The 20,085-nt window shown below is 48.0% G+C and overlaps 1 protein-coding gene across 5 annotated transcripts in view; it reads left to right on the top strand.

The window, feature by feature from the left end:
* KSR2 (kinase suppressor of ras 2) overlaps window positions 1-20,085 on the top strand; it is a 485,372-nt gene that overhangs the window by 360,260 nt on the left and 105,027 nt on the right. For all 5 annotated transcript variants that reach the window (XM_059876166.1, XM_015475495.3, XM_059876167.1 and 2 more), the window contains 2 exons: window positions 5,563-5,632; window positions 8,655-8,738. In XM_059876166.1, the coding sequence (XP_059732149.1) occupies window positions 5,563-5,632; window positions 8,655-8,738 (154 nt within the window). The remainder of the gene's footprint in view (window positions 1-5,562; window positions 5,633-8,654; window positions 8,739-20,085) is intronic.

A 20,085-nucleotide genomic window follows, 5' to 3' on the forward strand; every position in this document is an offset into this window, starting at 1 on the left:
TTGCTTCTGGAGAAGCTGCTCTTTTGCCTTTTCTGGCTTCCAGAGGCCACTGCATCCCTTGGCACTTGGCCCCTATCCATCCTCAGAGCCAGCAGATCTCCACATCTCCACATCTCCTTCTCTGACTCTGACCCTCCTGCCTCCCTCTTTCACCTGATTATATCAGGCCCACCTGGCTAGTCCAGAGTAATCTCCCATCTCAAGATCCTTAACTTAATCACACTGACAAAGTCTCTTTTTACCTGTTAGGTCACAGGATGTGGACATCTCTGGGGGTGGTTCAGTTCAGTTCAGTCACTCAGTCGTGTCTGACCCTTTGCAACCCCATGAACTGCAGCATGCCAGGCCTCCCTGTCCATTACCAACTCCCGGGGTCCACCCAAACCCATGTCCATTGAGTCGGTGATGCCATCCAACCATCTCATCCTCTGCCGTCCCTTTCTCCTCCTGCTCTCAATCTTTCCCAGCATCAGGGTCTTTTCCAATCAGTCAGCTCTTCACATCAGGTGGCCAAAGTATTGGAGTTTCAGCTTCAACATCAGTCCTTCCAATGAATACCCAGGACTGATCTCCTTTAGGATGGACTGGTTGGATCTCCTTGCAGTCCAAGGAAATCTCAAGAGTCTTCTCCATCACCACAGTTCAAAAGCATCAATTCTTCGGCGCTCAGCTTTCTTTATAGTCCAACTCTCACATCCATACATGACCACTGGGAAAACCATAGCCTTGACTAGATGGGCCTTTGTTGACAAAGTAATGTCTCTGCTTTTGAATATGCTGTCTAGGTTGGTCATAACTTGGAGGGTGGGCAAATTCAACAAAATATTTATTGAGTAACTGCATGAATGATAGTCAGAATACACAGCACACTATGGCATCACTCTCCAAGCCTCTGTGGCCTTTTTGAACCGGCTGGTTCTCATCTTCCCTTTACTCTTCTCAGAAGTAGGAAGCATGGACAGTTACAGGGTGGGTGAACTCTGTGTATCTGGAGGGCGATCTGGAATGGAAGCATCCAGTTTGTTCCTGTCTGTGGTTCAAATCCCAGTTCAGAGACTTCTAAACTATAGACAGTTGCGTACTGCTTCTACGTCTCAGTGTTCCCATCTGTGAAGTAGGGATGAATTGGCTGTTGTTTATTGAGCCTCAGCTAGGTAACCTGAATTAAAAAACACACGCTGTGTGACCTTGGACAAATGGCATCACTTCTTGATTTCCTCGTTGGTGAAGTGGCACCGACAGTAACAGCTGATGCATCACATGTGCTCATACATGCGGTGTGTGGATAAAATGAGATCACATATGTGAAGGGCTCATTTGGCAATAGTGCTTGGTGCGTGGTAACGCTCAACACAAAGCATATTTATTGTTTTTCTTATTTCTCATTTTTAAAAATTCTTATCATTATTCTTATTTCTCTCCTCCTCTTCTTTTTCATCCCTTTCTTTTGTTTTATCATCAGCCATTAAAAAAATTTTTTTTTAATCACTCCAACTGTTAATCTTTTTTTTAAAAAAAATGTATTTATTTATTTATTTGGTCTCACTGAGCGGCATTTGGGGTCTTAGTTCCCTGACCAGGAATCAAACCCATGCCCCCTGCAGTGGAAGCGTGGAGTCTTAACCCTTGGGCCTCCAGAGAAGTCTCTCACCACCCATCTTCACGTGTTGTCTCTGTGATAAATGTTTTCAAGCGTGCTCTCCATGCCTGACTCCTCCATTAGCCTGAGTTCAAATTCACCAGGTCAGAGCCCAAGTTTTTAATTTTAAAGCTCTACCTACTGTGATGATTTTATTAATATTGATTCCTTCTATCATGGGTCCTGTTTGTCTGTCTGGCTACCAAGGTGTCAAAGACCAAGCCTCCTGGTTTCTCCCCTTCTCTACAGAGGCCACTTCTGAGAGGGCATCAAAAGTGGGACCTAAAGGAGGGAAGAGGAGTCCTCCTTCTCTCCAACCCTCTCCCTTTCCATGCCCCGTGAATGAAAATATCTGGGAAGAAGTGTCTGTTTTCCTGTTATCCTGCCCCTGGAACGGAACACACCAGGGATGATCACAATTCTGCCTCTGTGTCTGCCTGACTTGTTATCAGAAAATGAGAGTAGAAAGCTTTTGTTCAGCTATGGAGACATCTTAATAGGCACTTTGATTGTTAAACAGAAGTTTCTGTATCAGTTTAATTGCTCTAAATGCTGTTTGCCTTCTCTGTTATGATAAGGCCTGAATTTTCATAGATTTTCCTTTTAAACAGTTTTCCTTTGCTTTAAGGCTTGCATTGGCAAGTTTAATGAAATCCAAATGAAGAAAGTAAAGAGAAGATCTCAGAATTCAGATCTGCACACCCACGGATGAAGCCGTCTGGAGGTTATTATTGCTTGAGACTAATGATGTCGCAGCCATTGAATGTAATTGACGGAATTCACCCCTTCAACCAGATATTGAGAAATGAAACCAAACTACTAAACTTAATTACATCTACTTTTCTGAGAAGGTGCTGTAATTGAGAATAACAGAATAACTAGGATACAAATCCAACGGTGGGATGTGCTTATAATAAAAGAGGATTTGTTCTCTACCGGGTTGAGCTTCACAAGTATCATCTCGAGATGTTGGGGGGCGGGACGGGGGTGGGGAGACGGCCAGAGAAGTGAAAAACATCTTGATGAGGGTTTCTTAACCTTGGCACCATTGCCACTTGGGTCTGGTTAGTTCTTTGATGCAGGGGTCTGTCTTGTGTATTATAGGATGTTGAGCAGCGTCCCTGGTCTCTACCTAGTTAGATGCCAGTGCCCCACCACCACCTCCTCCACTCTGGTTATTTGGCAATATCTCCAGACTATGCCAAATGTTCCCTTAAGGCAAAACCTCCCTGACTGGGGCTTTTGGAAGGCTCATAAACACTTGCAGAGTTTCTCCTTGAGGATCTACCAGGGCCCGGCTGTGTGACCTTCAGCAAGTCACTGCAGCTTTCTGAGCTCCTGTCTCTTCCTTTGTGCTGTGGGAATAATGAGAACACCGACTGCACAGAGGCATAGCTTCTGGGTGTAAGCTGCACAGAATAGTGCCTACCACATATGGAGTACTCAGTCTACTCACTCCTTCTGTGATACTAGTCTCAGATTCAGCAAACATGTATTACATGCTTGCTTCGTCCACGATGCTGTGCTATGAGACAGTGATGCAGAGATGGAGATGTGTCCTTGTCCTTGCAGGAGCGGCAGAAGTGTGCAGACTTGTTGGCACTGCCTTGTTCTCTACCCGTGGCAGAATGCAGAAGGGAATGGCAGCCCCCTCCAGTATTCTTGCCTGGGGAATCCCATGGACAGAGGAGCCTGGTGGCTATACAGTCCATGGGGTCGCAAAGAGTCGGACACAGCTTAGTGACTAAACAAGGACAAAATGGCAGACATTGCTGATCAACCCCAATGCTCTCTCCTCTTGAGCCTCAGAATCCTTCTGAATACACCTTTCTAGACAGCCGCTACTAATGTCCCATGAGATGAAACCTCTTTGGTGCTGGTACTAATAATTTTGTGGATTCCCCATGAGGAGACTGTGTATCTGAGCTAGTGTACTAGCTTCCACTCCAGCACGGTCATTCCGCCTCCCATTCCTGGCCGGGAGAAACCATTGTAAGGAGTTAGCAGGTCGCATCCTTCCTCCGAAATCTGACTTCAGTCCCCCACTCTCTTTCCTTTAAAATTATTTTTCTTTCTTGTTTTTTGTTTGTTTCTCCCACAAGTTGAAACAAGTTATAAAATGGGCTTGGGTTTGATGACGTTTAGTTTTTAGTTAACCTGGAGGAGATTCCACTGGCTATGATTCTGACTGATACATCATGCTGTCTCTCTTCTAGGTTTTCTCTGCCCTTTGGGACTTACAGAATCATTTGCTCTCCCAGAAATGGTCCCAGCTTTACAAGGGCGGAATTGGGGTTTCTGGAAACAGCTTTCAGATGGCTGTCGACAGTGTCATTAGACAAAAGGGAGGCGTGAATGGGTTGGGGTTAAACGCTCCCTGATGGGTTCAGACATGCCCGGCTCCCCAATGAGCATGCCACTCCATAACAATTGCTGTGAAAAATGAGGCGTGCATTTGCAGCTCTGAGGACGGGGCACCGACTCCATCCATCTGGCCTGAGAAATGAGAGCTGGCGTGTGGGTCAGCCACTTCCTTCTTCTCTCTCCTAACTGGTAGAGGCTTCACAGAAAGCACCAGTTCATTTCTGCTGTTGTTTCACACTTCCCTGGGGCCTGTGAGGTCTGTGAGGAGGGTGATGCAGGCACCCAGGCACTGGAGTGAAGGTGGGGGCTGGTGCTCAGAGGCAGTGGAAGGAGTCCTGGAACTCAGTGGTGGAGTGCTGGTGTGGGTCACTGGGACGTAGCCCAAGGCATGAAAGAAAAGACCTGATGAGAACAGGCACCCAGTCTAAAGTCCATGTGATTTATTGCTTCCTCCTCATTCCCATTTATCCATCAGATTATCCATCCATCTAGCTGTCTGTCCATTCATCCTTCCATCCACTCACCTACCAGTTCATCCTTCCATCCATCCATCCATCCTTCCTTCCATCCACTCACCTACCAATTCATTGATCCACCTACCCATCTGTCCACATTGCAGCTCATCTGTCCATCTACCCACCTATCCAACCATGCATCCACCCAGCTATCCAAACATCCATCCATCCATCCACCTACCAGTCCATTTACCCATCTTCCCATCTGTCCACCCATCCAACCACTTATCCACCTATCTATCCAAACATTCATCTATCCATCTATCAGCCCACCTACCAATCCATCTGCCAATTCATCTATCCATCCATATACCCACTCATCCATCCATTCATCCATCCATCACTTATTCTAGCGTGAGTTTAAGGTGGTGCATGGTTAGACATATTCTAAACAGTTACTTATACAGAATGTGATATTGGTTTTCCATATAGAGTTTACTTTGAGGAGAAATGTGTTTAAACAAACAAGTCAACTTAATTAAGTTGTACAAGGGCATACAAAAACTAGGGGAGTGGTAGTTGTATGACCAGCATTTGGAATCTGCCGAGTCAGAGCCTTGCAAGCACAGGCATGTGTTCTAGGTCCCTTAAGCCCGGACTCAGCTGGTGTGCCATCTACAAGGTGTGAGGACCTTGAGCACATGACTTCCTGTCTCCAGGCCTCAGCTTCCTCATCTGTGAGGATGGGATGCTCACAGTCTCTAACTGTGTTTTGAGGATGTCATGAAGTCAGGCATGTGAGTCACGTGGCACACACCTGGCTCACAGTAAGTGCTTGCTGATGGGAGCCAGGCTCAGTTTTATTCTCCCTTGGCTGCTTTCTTTCCAGGCACTGACTGGAAGCCTCATTCTGGGGACCTTGCTTGAGTCAAGATAACAGAAGCTAAACCAGTTTTCCACTTCGCTTTGGTTTAGCAAGTGATGGTGGCCAGTGCCCTTCCTGAGGCCAGCAAGCCTGCCTCTTCCTTCCAGGGCTTGGTGAGAGCCCACCCCACTTCCAGTTCTTTGTGTAACCAGACCTTCTTGTGTCTTCTCTCCCTGCAGACACACTGTCAGTGCCGCGCTGGTCCCCACAGATCCCTCGCAGAGACCTCGGCAACTCCATCAAGCACAGGTAGGCCGGGTTCCTGAGTGCATGGGTGGCTCTCTCCCAGCGTGTGAGGGCTGGGGGCTCTGGCCCCAGGGTGGGGAAAGGCTCGGCAGAGTGTTCTGCCCCAGTTCCTGGATGGCCCTGCTCTTCCCTTCTGTCCTCTGCCAGGTTGAACCTTGATGTGGCAGGGCATTGAAATGCCTGCTTCTTTTTCACCTGGCTCTTACAAAGTTAACACCTAGTGGTTAAAAGCCAGGGCTTTGGAGTCAGACTGATCTGTATTCCATTCCCAGCTAGTAAAGTTTTGCAACCTTGAAGAAGTTACTTAACCTCGCTGAGGATCAATTTTCTCATCAGATAATTCTGCCTACTCAGGGTGGTCATGAAGATTAAGTGAGATAATGTATTGAAGTGCTAAGCGAAGGGCCTGGCATGTAATAACCACTCAGTATTGAGACAAATGCTTGTCCTAATTTTGAGTCTTTGTACCCAGAAGACAAGATTGCAGAGATGCTCACTTTCTGTCAGTCCAGAGCTCCAGCTCTGTTTGGTGCAGGGTTCAGCCTCTCCAGGAGTGCACTTGCCCTTTTCAGGAGGGAGATTTCTGTCCACTAAGTCACCCATTACATGAAGTTAACTTTTCACTTTTTATTGTGTTATCCTCACAATCTGTTCACAAACTCAGTGGGGTAAGTAGCACAAGTGTGGTCACATCCATTTGACAGATAGGGAGACTGAGGCCCTAAATAATTAAGTGATGAATCAGCAAGCTAACTAACCTCAGAACTTTGTGTTCTTTTGACACCACTGCTGAGAGTTTTCTGTGCACTGAGGCCTCTGTGACCAGCAGAGTTCACTCATTCATGGTTTTTTTCTCTAGTATTTATAGAGAATATCTGAACCAGGGCTGCAACGCTGAGCACCACGGAAGGCTTTCAGCCTTGGGGAGCTCGCAGTCTAGTGGAGGGATAGACATTTAACAGACCATGACAGTACAGAGGGGATCGGGGCTATAAGAGATGGGCAATACCAGGGGCAGACACCTAAGGGTATCCTGGGGTGAGGCAGGAGTGGGCACAATCTCTCAGAATGTCATCTCGTCAACAGTTTTTGAAAGAAATGTGTTGACAGGATAGTTGCTAAGACTCAAATGGAAAACGGTGAAGGAAGCCTTGAGAAATACATGATAGACACATCAATAGTCAGGCAGTGAGATGCAGAGAGAAAGACGTCAAAAAGAAGGGCCCGGTTTTGTTTTCTTACATTCTGTTCCCTGATGTCATCTCCACCCCTGGACTGGCCACACCCCAAGGTCAGCTCCACCCTGGGATTGGCCACACCCCTAGCTCAGCTCCACCCCTGGGTTGGCCACACTCCAGCTCAGCTCCACCTCTGGATTGGTCACACCCCTAGCTCAGCTTTACGCCCTGACTTGGCTCCACCCCAATTGGCTGAACCAAGACGCCAGACTCTAGCATCCTAAGGTTAGACCTGGTGGTACCTCAGATTCAAATGCTGATGCCAAGAGGAGGGAAATCATCTGGTGATTTTGGGCAACAGGAACATCTTCTTAGAAGAGCTAGCACTTAGGATTCCCTGTTACTGTCCAGTCTCACCCTGTGTTTCTCCCCGGCTCCATGCCAGGACAGAGAGACCTGCACTCATCCCAGCCTTCGTGAAAAAATGAAATTAAAATCGCATACCATCCCCTGTCCTCAGAGTCACCTCAGTCACATCTGGGGAAGAGGGATTGCTGATCCCAAGGATGAGAGAGGGCTGGAAAAAAGGAATTCCCGTCTGCCACTCATACTCTCGATTCCCACACTGCTGGCTAGTGGGTGGAACATGAGCCCATTTGCCATTCCCCAAAGCTGCAAAATCCTGCAAAAATAGATCCTGCCAAACTCACTGGCCCTACTGAAGGGGCAGAATGGGACTTAACCAACCCCCAGTCCAAAACTGGAAAGGGAGTTTTCTTGGCCACAAGAGTCTGTATTCAGAATATTGCTATTTGTTTATACATGGAGGCTTCGGGCTGCAGCTCATTCTGTTTGGAAAGTGACTGACCCAAATCAGGCAAGATGGTACAGCAGAGGGATGCAGGCTTGCCCTCAAAATTTTCAAGCAGCAAAGTTACATAATCACTTCCAATTTTCATTTTGACACTGTGAGGCAGTGGAGATTAGATACAACTCCTGCTGGAGGTGACAAAAATTGGAAATGAAAATTAACTCTGACCTGACAACCTTCAGTACTTTTCTTGGGCCCAGCCCTGCTGCTGCCTGGTATCTCTGTGCGAGGAAAGCACCCTGGCAACATCAGGGAACCTCGGAAGTTAATGCACCTCTGTTCCCGCTAGTTCTTAACTGAATATCAGAAACCTCCAAACTGCCTTCTGTTTGCAACACGTGGTGGTGGCTAGGCAGGGAGGTGAGCTGGTGGTCCGCAAAGGCTTTCCCTTTAGAGGCCTCTTCTCTGCTACTAAAGTTTGGGGGTCTCCACTTTTTGGGGAGATTCCCTCCTGAAGCTCCCTAACCAAGGGATGTAAATAGCAGTGATGGGGAAGGCTCAGCTCAGTGATAGGAAACAGACTCCCAGGGAAACCGCACTTTGCTTTGTGGTTCTCTGAGGACAGTCACAGTCCCATCCATCTGTCCTGGAACTGAAATTGGCACATAGTAGGCCTCCAGGCATGTTTGTTGAATGACTGAATGACTGTTTTGAATGTCATAATATAGTAATAATATAGTCACAACCCCATGCAGTGACTGCTTTCTGTCTACCAGGCCCTGTGTGAAGCCCTTGACATGTGTAACCTTGTCTAATCCTCCAAACAACCTATGAGGTCAATAGTGTTATTATGCCCACTTTCCAGATGAAAAGACCAAAGCTCCAGTGGTTTAAACAGTTTGATTAAGTCACCTAGTTTGGAAGAAGTGGGGCTGGAATCAAGGGCCCATTGCTTTTCCTTCCAGTGGTCATCCTTCTAGAGCTAGGTCAGTCACCATCACCTTGGCCTTGAACACTTTCTCTCTCTTCCTCACAGGTTTTCCACCAAGTACTGGATGTCTCAGACGTGCACAGTCTGTGGGAAAGGAATGCTTTTTGGCCTCAAGTGTAAAAATTGCAAGTAAGTGGCTGTTCCCACAAACGCCTTTTCATAGTGCCTAATGTCAGGCTGGAGCCGGCCTGGGCTCTGAAATGGCTTAGGAGGTTTTGTTCCTTGGCTCTCAGGAGAGCTGCTTGCTCTGTTTTTGGAAATATGCCCTAAAAGAACACCTGCACTTGGGGAAGGGGTCAGGAGAGTGCTTGTGAGTAAGAACTGGAGCTCATGGTCTATGCTGGAAACTCAGAGTACTGTCTGCAGAGTACAGAGAGAACCTGCATTTCCACAGGCTCTGCAATCAGGGGTTGCCAAACTGTTTCTCTGGTCGACCAGAGAGTAAATATTTTAGGCTTTGTGGCCCACAGGGTCCCTCAGCTCTGCTGTGTTGTTCAAAAGCAGCCATAGACAATATATAAACAAATAAGCATGACAGATTTATCTATTCCAGTAAAGCCCTTTGTACAAAGACAGCCCATGGCTGGTTTTGGCCCCTCAGCCATGGTTTGCCAATCCCTGAATTCAACTTTGCAAAGGGCTTTTGCCCTTAATTTTTTTCTCCTCATGGTGTCTCTCCAAGTGGGAGTGGTTCCGATTCTTCCCATTTTACAAATGTGAAAGCTGAGTTAAAGCTAGGATAAGCCTGAGGTCACACAGCTGAGAGGTGGCAGTCAAGACTTGAACCCTGTCCCACAAACTCTTGTTCTTTCTGTGGCATCGTGTTGGTCTCGAGTTCTGGCGAGAAGACCAGACCACTCAAGCCCCCACCTCCCCCTGCTTCCACGTACCCACCCCAGGTCGCGTCTGGCAACGGGATGCAGGAGGGACTGTGACGCCCAACGTAGGCCTTGGAGTCAGACTGAGATAGGTTTTTACATCCTGGTCCCGCCACTGTTTAGCTCAGTGACCGTGGGCGAGTTGCCTCACATTTCTGTTGCTAGGATTTTCATCTGCACCAAAGAAATGATCATCACACCTGCCTGATGTGGCAGTGAGCACTGAATAAATCAACACCAAAGGACATAGCCCAGGGCCAGGCTTTCTGTCAAAGGTCACAAATGCCTTTCTGTTTGGTCTTCTTCTTCCCTCCTGTAAACTTGTACTAAATACCTGCTCTGGTCTGTAAAATATGAACGTTCAACTATATCAAGGGTTACAAATGAGTATGCATCTGATCGCTTTATAGGGGCCACTAAGTTGAAAAGTAGGACTCCTCCAGCCTCTTCCTTCTTTCTCCTCCAGCCTCCCTCTTCCTTGTCCAGCCCAGGTTGGGAACTGATTCAAGTTGCATCAGGCCTCCCCACATCGCTGCCCCATGAAGGAGTTCTTACTCTCCCTGCAGCCTGGATGTCTCAGTGATAAGGCAAGGCTGAGCCCCCTTCCCTCCTGGAGTTGTGGGGAGGATTAATTAGTTCCAACTTCTAAGGAACCTTAAACTGCATGGCACACGGGGACGGGGTGGGGGCAGTAGCTACCAGGTGTTAGTGTCTAGAGGCCCACGTCCCCACCTTGGCCCCAGGTGAGTCCCCAGGACGGCGGCCTCTCCTCTTTCTGATCTGGAGACGCACGAAGCCATGCTTTTGGGTCCGGGTGGAACTTTGGTCTGCTTTCCCCGGTACACCAGATGCTTCGGGGTCCGTCTCATCTGTGTGTAGTCACACCATGTTCTGAGGGGGAGATGGCAGCTTTCACATCCTCACACCTGCCGAGCAGAGGCTTTGAAGTCAGGTAATTAGGTGACAGGAACGCAGCCAGGAGTCCATGAGGCTGAACGCTTCCTAAGCCGTTTTAATTTTCAGCGCTAGAGGCAGAAGTCTGAGGTAGCCTTCACTCACACTCTCTCTGTTCCAGAAGTAATGAGCAGAGGCTCAGACCCTGCGGAAGGTTGGGGGAGGGATGGGGACCTGAGAGAGAGAGACGTGGATGCCTGCCAGAAGCAGAGGCTCTAAAGCAGGCAGAACTGAGCTGGAGTCCCACCTGCACTGCCGAACTCCCTGTGTGACCTTAGGAAGGGACTCTCATTGCGGGCTCAGTTTCCTCACCTGCAAAGTGGGCGTGATGTTAGTGCCCCTTCCCCACCCCCACCCCCGTCACAGGGCTGTTGGAAGGAGTCTGTGAAAGGTCCTCGCCCCAGATGACAAACATTTTATCAAACATTCCTCCCCACTCTTACCTTGTACAGAAACGCCTCCTGGAATTGTAAGAGGCAGGATTCAAACCAAGCCCTGGTTGGAAGGAACACTTGATCTAACCAATTTGCTCAGCCCTTAGGACTTCCCTGGTGGCTCAGGCAGTAAAGCGTCTGCCTACAATGCGGGAACCTGGGTTCAATCCCTGGGTCGGGAAGATCTCCTGGAGAAGGAAATGGCAACCCACTCCAGTACTCTTGCCTGGAGAATCCCATGGACAGAGGAGCCTGGTAGGCTACAGTCCATGGGGTCGAAAAGAGTTGGACACGACTGAGCGACTTCACTTTCACTTTCTTTCACTTTAGAACAACCACCCAAAAGGTGAAAGCAGAATCTGTAGCAGCCACAGACCTTCCGGATGCCTCAGGAACTTTGATGCTGTACTCGCCTGATGTCAGCAGAGTTTAGTGCTCTCTCTGGTGTGTAATTGTTGCTGTTGCTGTTTAGTTGCTGAGTCATGTCCGACTCTTCTGTGACACCGTGGACTGTAGCCCACCAGGCTCCCCTGTCCGTGGGACTTTTCAGGCAAGAGTACTGGTGTGGGTTGCCATTAGGAGCTTGCATTACTGATATCATCCTCTGAAGTTTGATTTTACTCTTCCATCAGTGAAATTGTGCAGTTTTTTGCATTGATTAGTAGTGATGATGGATGGCTGTTTATATGTGATTTAAAAGATGCGCAAAATTTTAGTTGAAAAGATTTGGATGAAGGACAGAAAAGGGAAACAGACCCCATTGTCAAAGAGGTTAGGGGAAGACACACCTATAGAGAAATGAACTTCGGTGAAGCTCAAGTGTGGGCACACAAGCAGTAACCAGTGAAATCCCAGAGGGCAACGCCGAAAATGGGGAGGGAGCTGGTTAGAAAAATGGGCAGAACTATTTGTTCATTTATTCTACCAGTGTTTATTGAGCATGTACCGTGTGCCGGGAACTGTTTTAGTGTTAGTTGTTCAGTCGTGTCTGCCTCTTTGCAACCCCATGGCTGTAGCTCGCTGGACTTCTCTGTCCATGGAATTCACCAGGCAAGAATACTGGAGTGGGTTGCCATTTCCTTCTTTAGAGGATCTTCCCCACCCAGGGATCAAACCTGTGTTTCCTGCAGATTCTTAGCTGTCAGAGCTGATTTAAAAAATGGGCAGAACTGTTTGTTCATGTACTTGACTGATGTTTACTGAGCATGTACTATGTGCCAGAAACTGTTCTAGGAACAGGAGAAACAACAGTCAATGAAACAGAATCCCTGCCTTCACGGAGTTTGCATGCTAGTGGGGGTGGAGACGGGGAGGCCAGACAGTAAACGAAGTAGTGAAATAGGTCATCTGTTCAGATGATGCTGAAGTGCTAAGGAGAAGAACAAAGCAGAGCAGGGAGGCAGGGAGGGCCAGGCAAGGGGCTGCAGTTTTAATTGGAGTGCTCAGGGAAGGTCTTAAACCTGACTGGGAACCTTGAGGGGGAAAGTGGTGTGTGATGCGGGTCATTTCCTAATTACCCTAAAGCAATTTCCAGAGGCTTGGGTTTGAATCTGTCCTGAAGGTAGTGATTCTCCACCCCCACCCCTGCCCCATCCCTGCCTTTTTTAAAAAAGAAAACCCAGAACAGGGCTTACCTGGTGCCTCAGACAGTAAAGAATCCTGCCTACAATGCAGGAGACCCAGGTTCAATGCCTGGGTCAGGAAGATCCCTTGGAGAAGGGAACGGCAACCCACTCCAGTATTCTTGCCTGGAGAGTTCCAAGCACAGAGGAGCCTGGAGGGCTACAGTCCTTGGGATTGCAAAGAGTTGGACACAACTAAGCAACTAAAAAATCTAGGACAATTCTGGTGGTGTCCTGGCTTAGACATATGCTACTCCAAATGTGGTCCCTGGGCCTGTAACCTGTAGCAGCAGCAGCACCTGGAAGCTGATCAGAAACTCAGATTCTTAGGCCCCACCCCAGACCTGCTGCACCTGAATCTGCATTTTAAGATTGTCCAGGTGCCTCTTGTGCACATTAATTTTGAGAAGCGCTGCTCTCATGAGCTCCAAATCCCCTTGCAGAGCTGATTTTATTTCTGTAGGTTATGGATCTCAAACTGGAGTTTGAGTCAGCATCTCCTGGAAAGTTGAATAGAACACAGCTCGCAGGACCTACCCCGGAGTCTCCAGTTCAGCAGGTCTGAGGTGGGTCCCCAGAACCCGCGTCTCTGACAAGTTCTCAGGTGATGCTGATGCTGCCAGTGCCGGACCTGGGACCACAGTCTGAGAACCATTGCTCTCTATATGAAAGCACTGGTTTCCCAAGATCAAACCTTATTTTAGCACATGAGTTTTTTGTTTTGTTTTTTTAACGTTGGTCCATCTTTGCTGATTACTTTTCAGTCTCTTCTGCTGTTACATCCCTTGGCCTCACTCTGTAGACATGAGTCTTGCTCATCCTGGTCTCTCCAGTAAATTCATCCAGTAAATATTTGTGTGCTGAGTCAGAAAAGATACGCTATGATTAGGAACCCAGGCTGTAGGTCAGACACACACACACCTCTCTTTGAATCCTGACTCACCACTAACTGTATAATCACTTCTAAGCTTCACTTTTTTTCTACATGCGTACTAAGTCACTTCAGTCATGTTCGACTCTTTGTGACCCTCTGGACTGTAGCCTGCCAGTCTCCTCTGTCCATGGGATTTTCCAGGCAAGAATACTAGAGTGGGTTGTCATTTCCTTCTCCAGGGGATCTTCCCAACCCAGGGATCAAACCCAGGTCTCTTACATTTCCTGTACTGGAAGGTGTGTTCTTTACCACTAGCACCAACTGGGAAGCCCTCTTGCTATATAGAAAGAAAAAAAATGACATCTATTTTACTAAATCTTTTTTTTTAAACTGACTAAATAAGGGAAAATGCTTAGCCTGGTACCTGGCCTATTATAAGAGCTTAATAAATGAAAGTTAATGCTGTTATTAAATTAATTTGGGAGTACCTCTCCACCCAGGAACCCGGAGTACTTCTGAATGTCTAACCGCCTTCCCCCCTGCTTTGGTTCTGTGCCCACTTCCTCCGGAATTATCATCAGCTGTCTTGTCAGCATTGTGAATAGAGAGATTAATGAACTAATAGGAAATTATGCTCAGAAAGCAATTTGCAGTTATCTAAAATGAGGCGTTTTCGTCTAATAGGTTCATGAGCACGGAATGGAGTTTAGTTCTAAGTGGTCGGCTGTCAGTACAGACCATGTATTGTCTGATAACCATGGATTCAGCTGGCTGAAGTTTGCTTTTGCAGTAAGATGCTGATGGATTTTCCTGGCTCAGTCATGTCTTATCTGCACTCTTCCCCCTTCTCAGAGTCCTTCCAGAGAAGGACACTTCTGCGGGGCTGAGGTCAGGTTCCTTGGAAACCTCTCCATGTCTCTCTGGGTTTCTTGCAGGAAAACCAGCAGTGGTGATTTGAGTGGTTGTGTTCTAGAAAATAAGAGTTTGAACCAAGGTGACTCTGACCCGGACTCTTGGTGTAGGGCCTAGAAATCTGCATTTTTAGTCAACCTCGCAGATAATTCCTATTTGCACATAAGTGTGAGTGTCCTGGGCTGAGGAAACAGCACGGACAAAGGCTTGGCTCGGGATTTAGTGTTAGTTGCTCAGTTGTGTTCGGCTCTGCGACCCCCTGGACTGTAGCCCGCCAGACTCCTCTGTCCTTGGGATTATCCAGGCGAGAATACTGGAGTAGGTTGCCATTTCCTTCTCCAGGGGATCGTCCCAACCCAGGAATCGAACCTGGTCTGAGCGTATTTTGCAGGCAGAGTCCAGGGTAGGGGGGAAACTGGTTCTGCTTTGCAGCTGTGGTACCAGCCCTAGGACTCCTGCTGTTGCTTCCTGAGGCTCCAGGCCCATGGAGGGGAGGCACCCCTTACCACCCAGCCAGCCACTCTTCTGGGAAAGCAGTCTTGGGCTCTGGAGCTCCCACTACCCTGGACCAGCTCACTGGCCAGGACGAGGCCCAGTGCAGGGAGGAGAATATGGTATTGGGATGGCTGTGCCTCTGGGTGGTGGTGGAGAGTCCTGCTGTGCTCTGAGTCACCTGCTCTTGGGGCCTGAGACAGGAACTGTATGGGTATCAGAACACCTTGCAGATGTATAAGACTCATTTTCCTCTAGGACCACAGAGTACTCGCTCCTCTGCTTTGAAGATAAGATGATTAACTTAGTAGCCACTGAGCACAGTACCAGTGACCTCGTTTAGGGATGCCGGTGCTACCAGTTCAAACCTGAGACCTTCCCTGGGGGGCTTGCCCTTGGCTGATTGTAGCTTCTCCCCCAGGGGGCTTAGAGGCAGGCAGTCAGGTTGTAACTGGTACAGGTGTACAAAAGGCCAGCTTCCTTTCCTGCAGGCAGACGGACTCAAGGGTACAGTTCACACCCCAGAGCCCCCTATGGGATCAGGCTGAGACTAGAGTCACCTGCAACCACGTCCTTGCTTAGCTTCTCCCCCATCCTCCCGTGCTAAGGAACATCCTGTAGAACTCCCTCCATAAATCACTTGCCAGATTGCCCATCTCAGGATCTGTTTCTAGGGAGCTCGACTTAGGACAGTAAAGCAACAACACGATCCAGACGCTGGAGCCAGAGAGAGTAGGTCCTGGTTCTGCTGCTTCCAAGCTGTGTGACTCTGGGAAAGTTTCTAACCCTCTCTGATATAAAGTGAGGTTGCTGCTGCTGCTAAGTCACTTCAGTCGTGTCCGACTCTGTGCAACCCCATAGACGGCAGCCCACCAGGCTCCCCCGTCCCTGGGATTCTTCAGGCAAGAACACTGGAGTGGGTTGCCATTTCCTTCTCCAGTGCATGAAAGTGAAAAGTGAAAGTGAAGTCGCTCAGTCATGTCCGACCCTCAGCGACCCCATGGACTGCAGCCTTCCAGGCTCCTCTATCCATGGGATTTTCCAGGCAAGAGTACTGGAGTAGGGTGCCATTGCCTTCTCCGATAAAGTGAGGCTACTATGTTCATTTGATGTGATGAGACATGTGAGTGCTCCAGTCACATTAATGATTTGATGATTCTTTCAGATGTTCAGCAGTTATTTCATTAAAGAAGTGGATTCTCTATTAATATGAAATATGAAAAGAAACAGACTCACCAGATCACCTCTGAGGGTTTAAGCAATGTCGAAGTTCTGGAACAGTTAGCCCATTTCCTACTTTTCTGTAGTCCTTGTTCCCCATTTTTCTTTGGGGATTTTCTGAACCAGTCAGTTTCTTGGGAGACTAGTTAAAGGCTTCGTAACAAGGTTTCTCAACCTTGGTACTCTTGACATTTTGAGCCAGATAATTCTTTGTGGTAAGGAGGCTGTCCTGTGCATTGAAGGATGATTAGCACCATTACTTCCACACACACACCCCCACTCCACCCTTCCCCGACTCCACTCTCAGCTATGACAATCAAAAATGTCTCCAAATATTGCCAAATGTCCCTTGTGTTGTGGAGGGGGTGCAAAATTGCCCTTGGGGGAGAACCATTGTTTTATATCATAAATCCCTCATCCCCAACCAGTGGGGCTGTATATCCATTATTCAGCTTTTAAGTGCCCGCATTAGAGTGCCATTACTAAAGTACTCAATAGAATGATCAAACCACTCAGGTAGCCTGGGACTTCCCTGGTCAAGCGCTGAAAGTCCCAGGTCCCAGGTGGCCCAGGCTGGCGGAGGCAGGTCTGTGCTGGTAGAAACATTTGACATGCTCCAATTAAGGTCACTGCCCGCTTCCGTAGGCGTGAGAGCCATAATCACTTCCCAGAAAAGGTAGAAAGTGATGTTTAGAAACAGCACACTATTTCCAGTTTATTCCAGTGTGTTTTAATGCATTTTCCACAGTTCCCCTCCTCCTGCCCGCAGTAGCCTGGATAGACATGCTTGCACTGAATTCTTTTCACGTAAGCAGTCCCTTTGCCATTTTACAGGCACTTCTTTATCTGGTTTTGCTCTGTTATTGGATTTTTTCACTTGGATTTCACATGCTTTTCGGTGCCCTCCTTGCCCTGTGTGTCCTCCTCTCCGGTGCCCTTGCCTCAAAGTCCAATGTTTTATCTGAAATTTTCCTGTGTTTGCAAAATGACTTCAGCCACAGGTGACAAGGAGATAAAAGCAGGAAGTAAGCCATGGTTGGTTTGAGCCACTGGGCGCTCTAATTTTCCCAGCTCTTGCAAAACTGGGGAAATGATGAGCTGGTGTTGCAGCTGCTGCGAAGTTCCTGGAAGCTTCAGGAATTTGTACAACAGGCAGGATATTGGCAGGATATAATTATGAGCGTGCATTTCAGAGATCACCAGCTTGAAGCCTAAACTTATTTTTTCCATTAATAGAAACACTTCAGTTTTTGCAATAATCATCGTGAGAATTAATGATCCCTTATATGAGTTTTTACCTATTATGTGTGCTAAGTCGCTTCAGTCATGTCCAACTCTTAGCCTGCCAGGCTCCTCTGTCCATGGGATTCTCTAGGCAAGAATACTGGAGTGGGTTGCCATGCCCTTCTCCAGGGGATCTTCCTGACCCAGGTATTGAACCCGAGTCTCTTATGTATCCTTTATTGGCAGGAAGGTTCTTTTCCACTTGTACCACCTGGGAAGCCCCTTATCTGTTATAGTTCAGTCCAATTACAGTTGTATGTGAGGGTGGATTATAATTCTGGAGGTTGAGGTGGGGATTGGATACAAGGATGATAGTCATGGTCATGGTATCATGTATCGAGGGCTTGCTGAGTACCAGACATTCTGCTAAGTACTTTACATGCACGAACTCATTTAATTCTTACAACAACCAGGGAAGGTAGGGTCTATTATTATCCCTGTTTCTAAGAAAACAGAGCCCTTCAGGAATAACTCGTTGGCCCAAAAGTATCACCGTGGGTGAATCCATTCCTCAAACCCACTGATCCCTCTGATTCAAGATCCCAGAGCCTTAACCATTTTACGTGGGCCAAGGACCAACCACACAGCTGCCAGTCCCCACTCTGCTTCTCTTTGAACCAGACAAGCAGAAGATGAGACTCTGATCTCAACCTGACACTGGACCAGAGCTATCAGTCTTTTCCTCCCCCGCCTGCTGCCTTCTCCCATCATCCCTTCTTGAATAGAAAGATAATGAATGGGTCTCTGTGATGAACCCCATCCCCCACCAGGTGCTGGGAACCCAGAAGACTCTGTAGTCACGCTCTCCTCTCTCGGGGAAGTGGGGTGTGGGGTTGGGGGAGGAGTCTCCAACAGGTAATAATTCTACAGCTTCCTTACGGAGACCTCTTATGGAAAGACCGGTGCTGGGGTTTTCCCGATTGTCGTCCATTATGTTGCTGGAGCATTCATTCTGATTTCTGTGTTAATACTCCCCATCTCCCTTGCTTATTTCGGCTGTTGCCTTTCTCTTTCTAACTCAGTTAGTTGAAGGCCAAAGAGCTCAACCCCACTGGGCGGTCAGCAGTGAGTTAAGGGGGGGTGTGTTCTTTGAGGTCCTTCACCGAGACCATAAGGAGGCGTTTCTAGAAGTATTGGCTCAAATGACAGACCCCAGGGGAACCAAAATTAGACAAAACTGCTCAGTTGGGGTAGTCATACAGACAAGCCCACTGCAAAGAGGGTACTGATTTGGTTTAGAGATTTTGCAAGAAGCCTTAAGAAGCACCTAATACAGTGATGTTGGGGAGGCACGCAGAGGCAGGAGAGTGAGGAGGGATAACCCGAGAAGGGCACTGGCTGCCCTGTAAGTGTAAGTATCTGCTTCCCGGAGTGGGGCGGGGGTTGGGGGAGGTCTTTCGAAAATGCTCATCCAGCCTTCACCTCCCTGTTTAACACCCTCCTTGGTTCCCCTCAGTTCTCAGAATAAAATCCAGTTTCCTGAGCAGACCTGTGCCATCCTCATTTACCTCTCCTTCCTCCCCTCTCACCACGTCCCTCCTTTGGCCCAGAGCTCCAGCCTCTTCATGCCACCAACCCTGCAGCAGCATCCGTGCCCTCTCACTGATGCTTCTTTGCACTCAAGTGCCTCAGCCTAGATCTTTCTTGTGCACCTCTGCTAGCTCCCTGGGCTCAGCTCAGTTATCACTTCCCCCAGGAAGCCCTCCCTGACTCCCCTCAGTTCCAAATTGCCATATCCTGCCCTTTCAGATCATCCCGTGTAACATATGATGTGTTTGTCTATTTACCGCTCTGTCCCTCTAACCAGACTTTGTTCAAGGGAAGGGCTGTGTCTGCTTTGTTCACCGTTCATACAAACAGGGTGAGCACAATGCCTGGCACAGTAAGTGCTCAGGAAATACTAGATGGTGGAATCGATCTCAAAAGGAGCCTCTGGATGGAAGTGGTTCTTCCGAACCCAAGGCTCTGGGACCCTGGTTCCCATCCAAATGGGGTCATTTCTAGGAGATGACTTGACTTTGAGGCAATGAAATGAGTGAAATGGCATTTATGTTTGAAAGGACAAGAGATGGGTTTCCATACCCATGTAGATAGTAAACTCCTTGCTAGATGATTCTAAGAAAGATGGTTAAAGAAGAATTCTCCCCCTATGTTATTATACACTCGCAGTGCCTCACACAGCACCTGGCACAGAGGGAGAAGATGATGTTGTTTTATGTGAGCATGAATGCATGTTTATCCTGAGTCTGATATCTATGTGATTGGGCTGTTTCCTGAGCCTCAGTCTTTTTGACTTTAAAATGGGTGTAACAGTAATCATCGCTCACAGAATTGTTGTTCAGAATCACCAAGGGTTATATAAGAGCGCCTGGCTCCAACTGGGTGTTTGCTTAACATTTCTTCAACTGGATGTTGGGGACCAGGTATTTAAAAACATCCCATTTGCACTCCGTAAGGAGAGGCAGATTGCAAAGTGAGCTGGTGTGGGATGAAAGAAAGGATCAGGGATTTAGGCTACCTGGAGCAAACTTTTCATAAATTGGTTCAACTCCGCTGGCAAACCACTTGAACATGTTTGTCTTCACCAGCAAGGGTCAGTGGCGCCCCGTCCATGAAGGCTGCCTTTCTGATCCCAGCCCCACGCCACTCTCCTGGCTTGTGTCTGCTCTTAGGGGCTGCTGGGGACCAGGACACATCCATTAAGGACGGGGCAGAGCTGCTTATAAAACTGTTTGTCTCATATAGTTCCTGGGCAGGATCCACAGAAGTCCAGTTTGCTTGTGGTCAGATCCCCATCTCCCACCC

The sequence above is a fragment of the Bos taurus genome, chromosome 17 (assembly GCF_002263795.3).
Source record: "Bos taurus isolate L1 Dominette 01449 registration number 42190680 breed Hereford chromosome 17, ARS-UCD2.0, whole genome shotgun sequence".
In the NCBI taxonomy this organism is placed as follows: Eukaryota; Metazoa; Chordata; class Mammalia; order Artiodactyla; family Bovidae; genus Bos; species Bos taurus.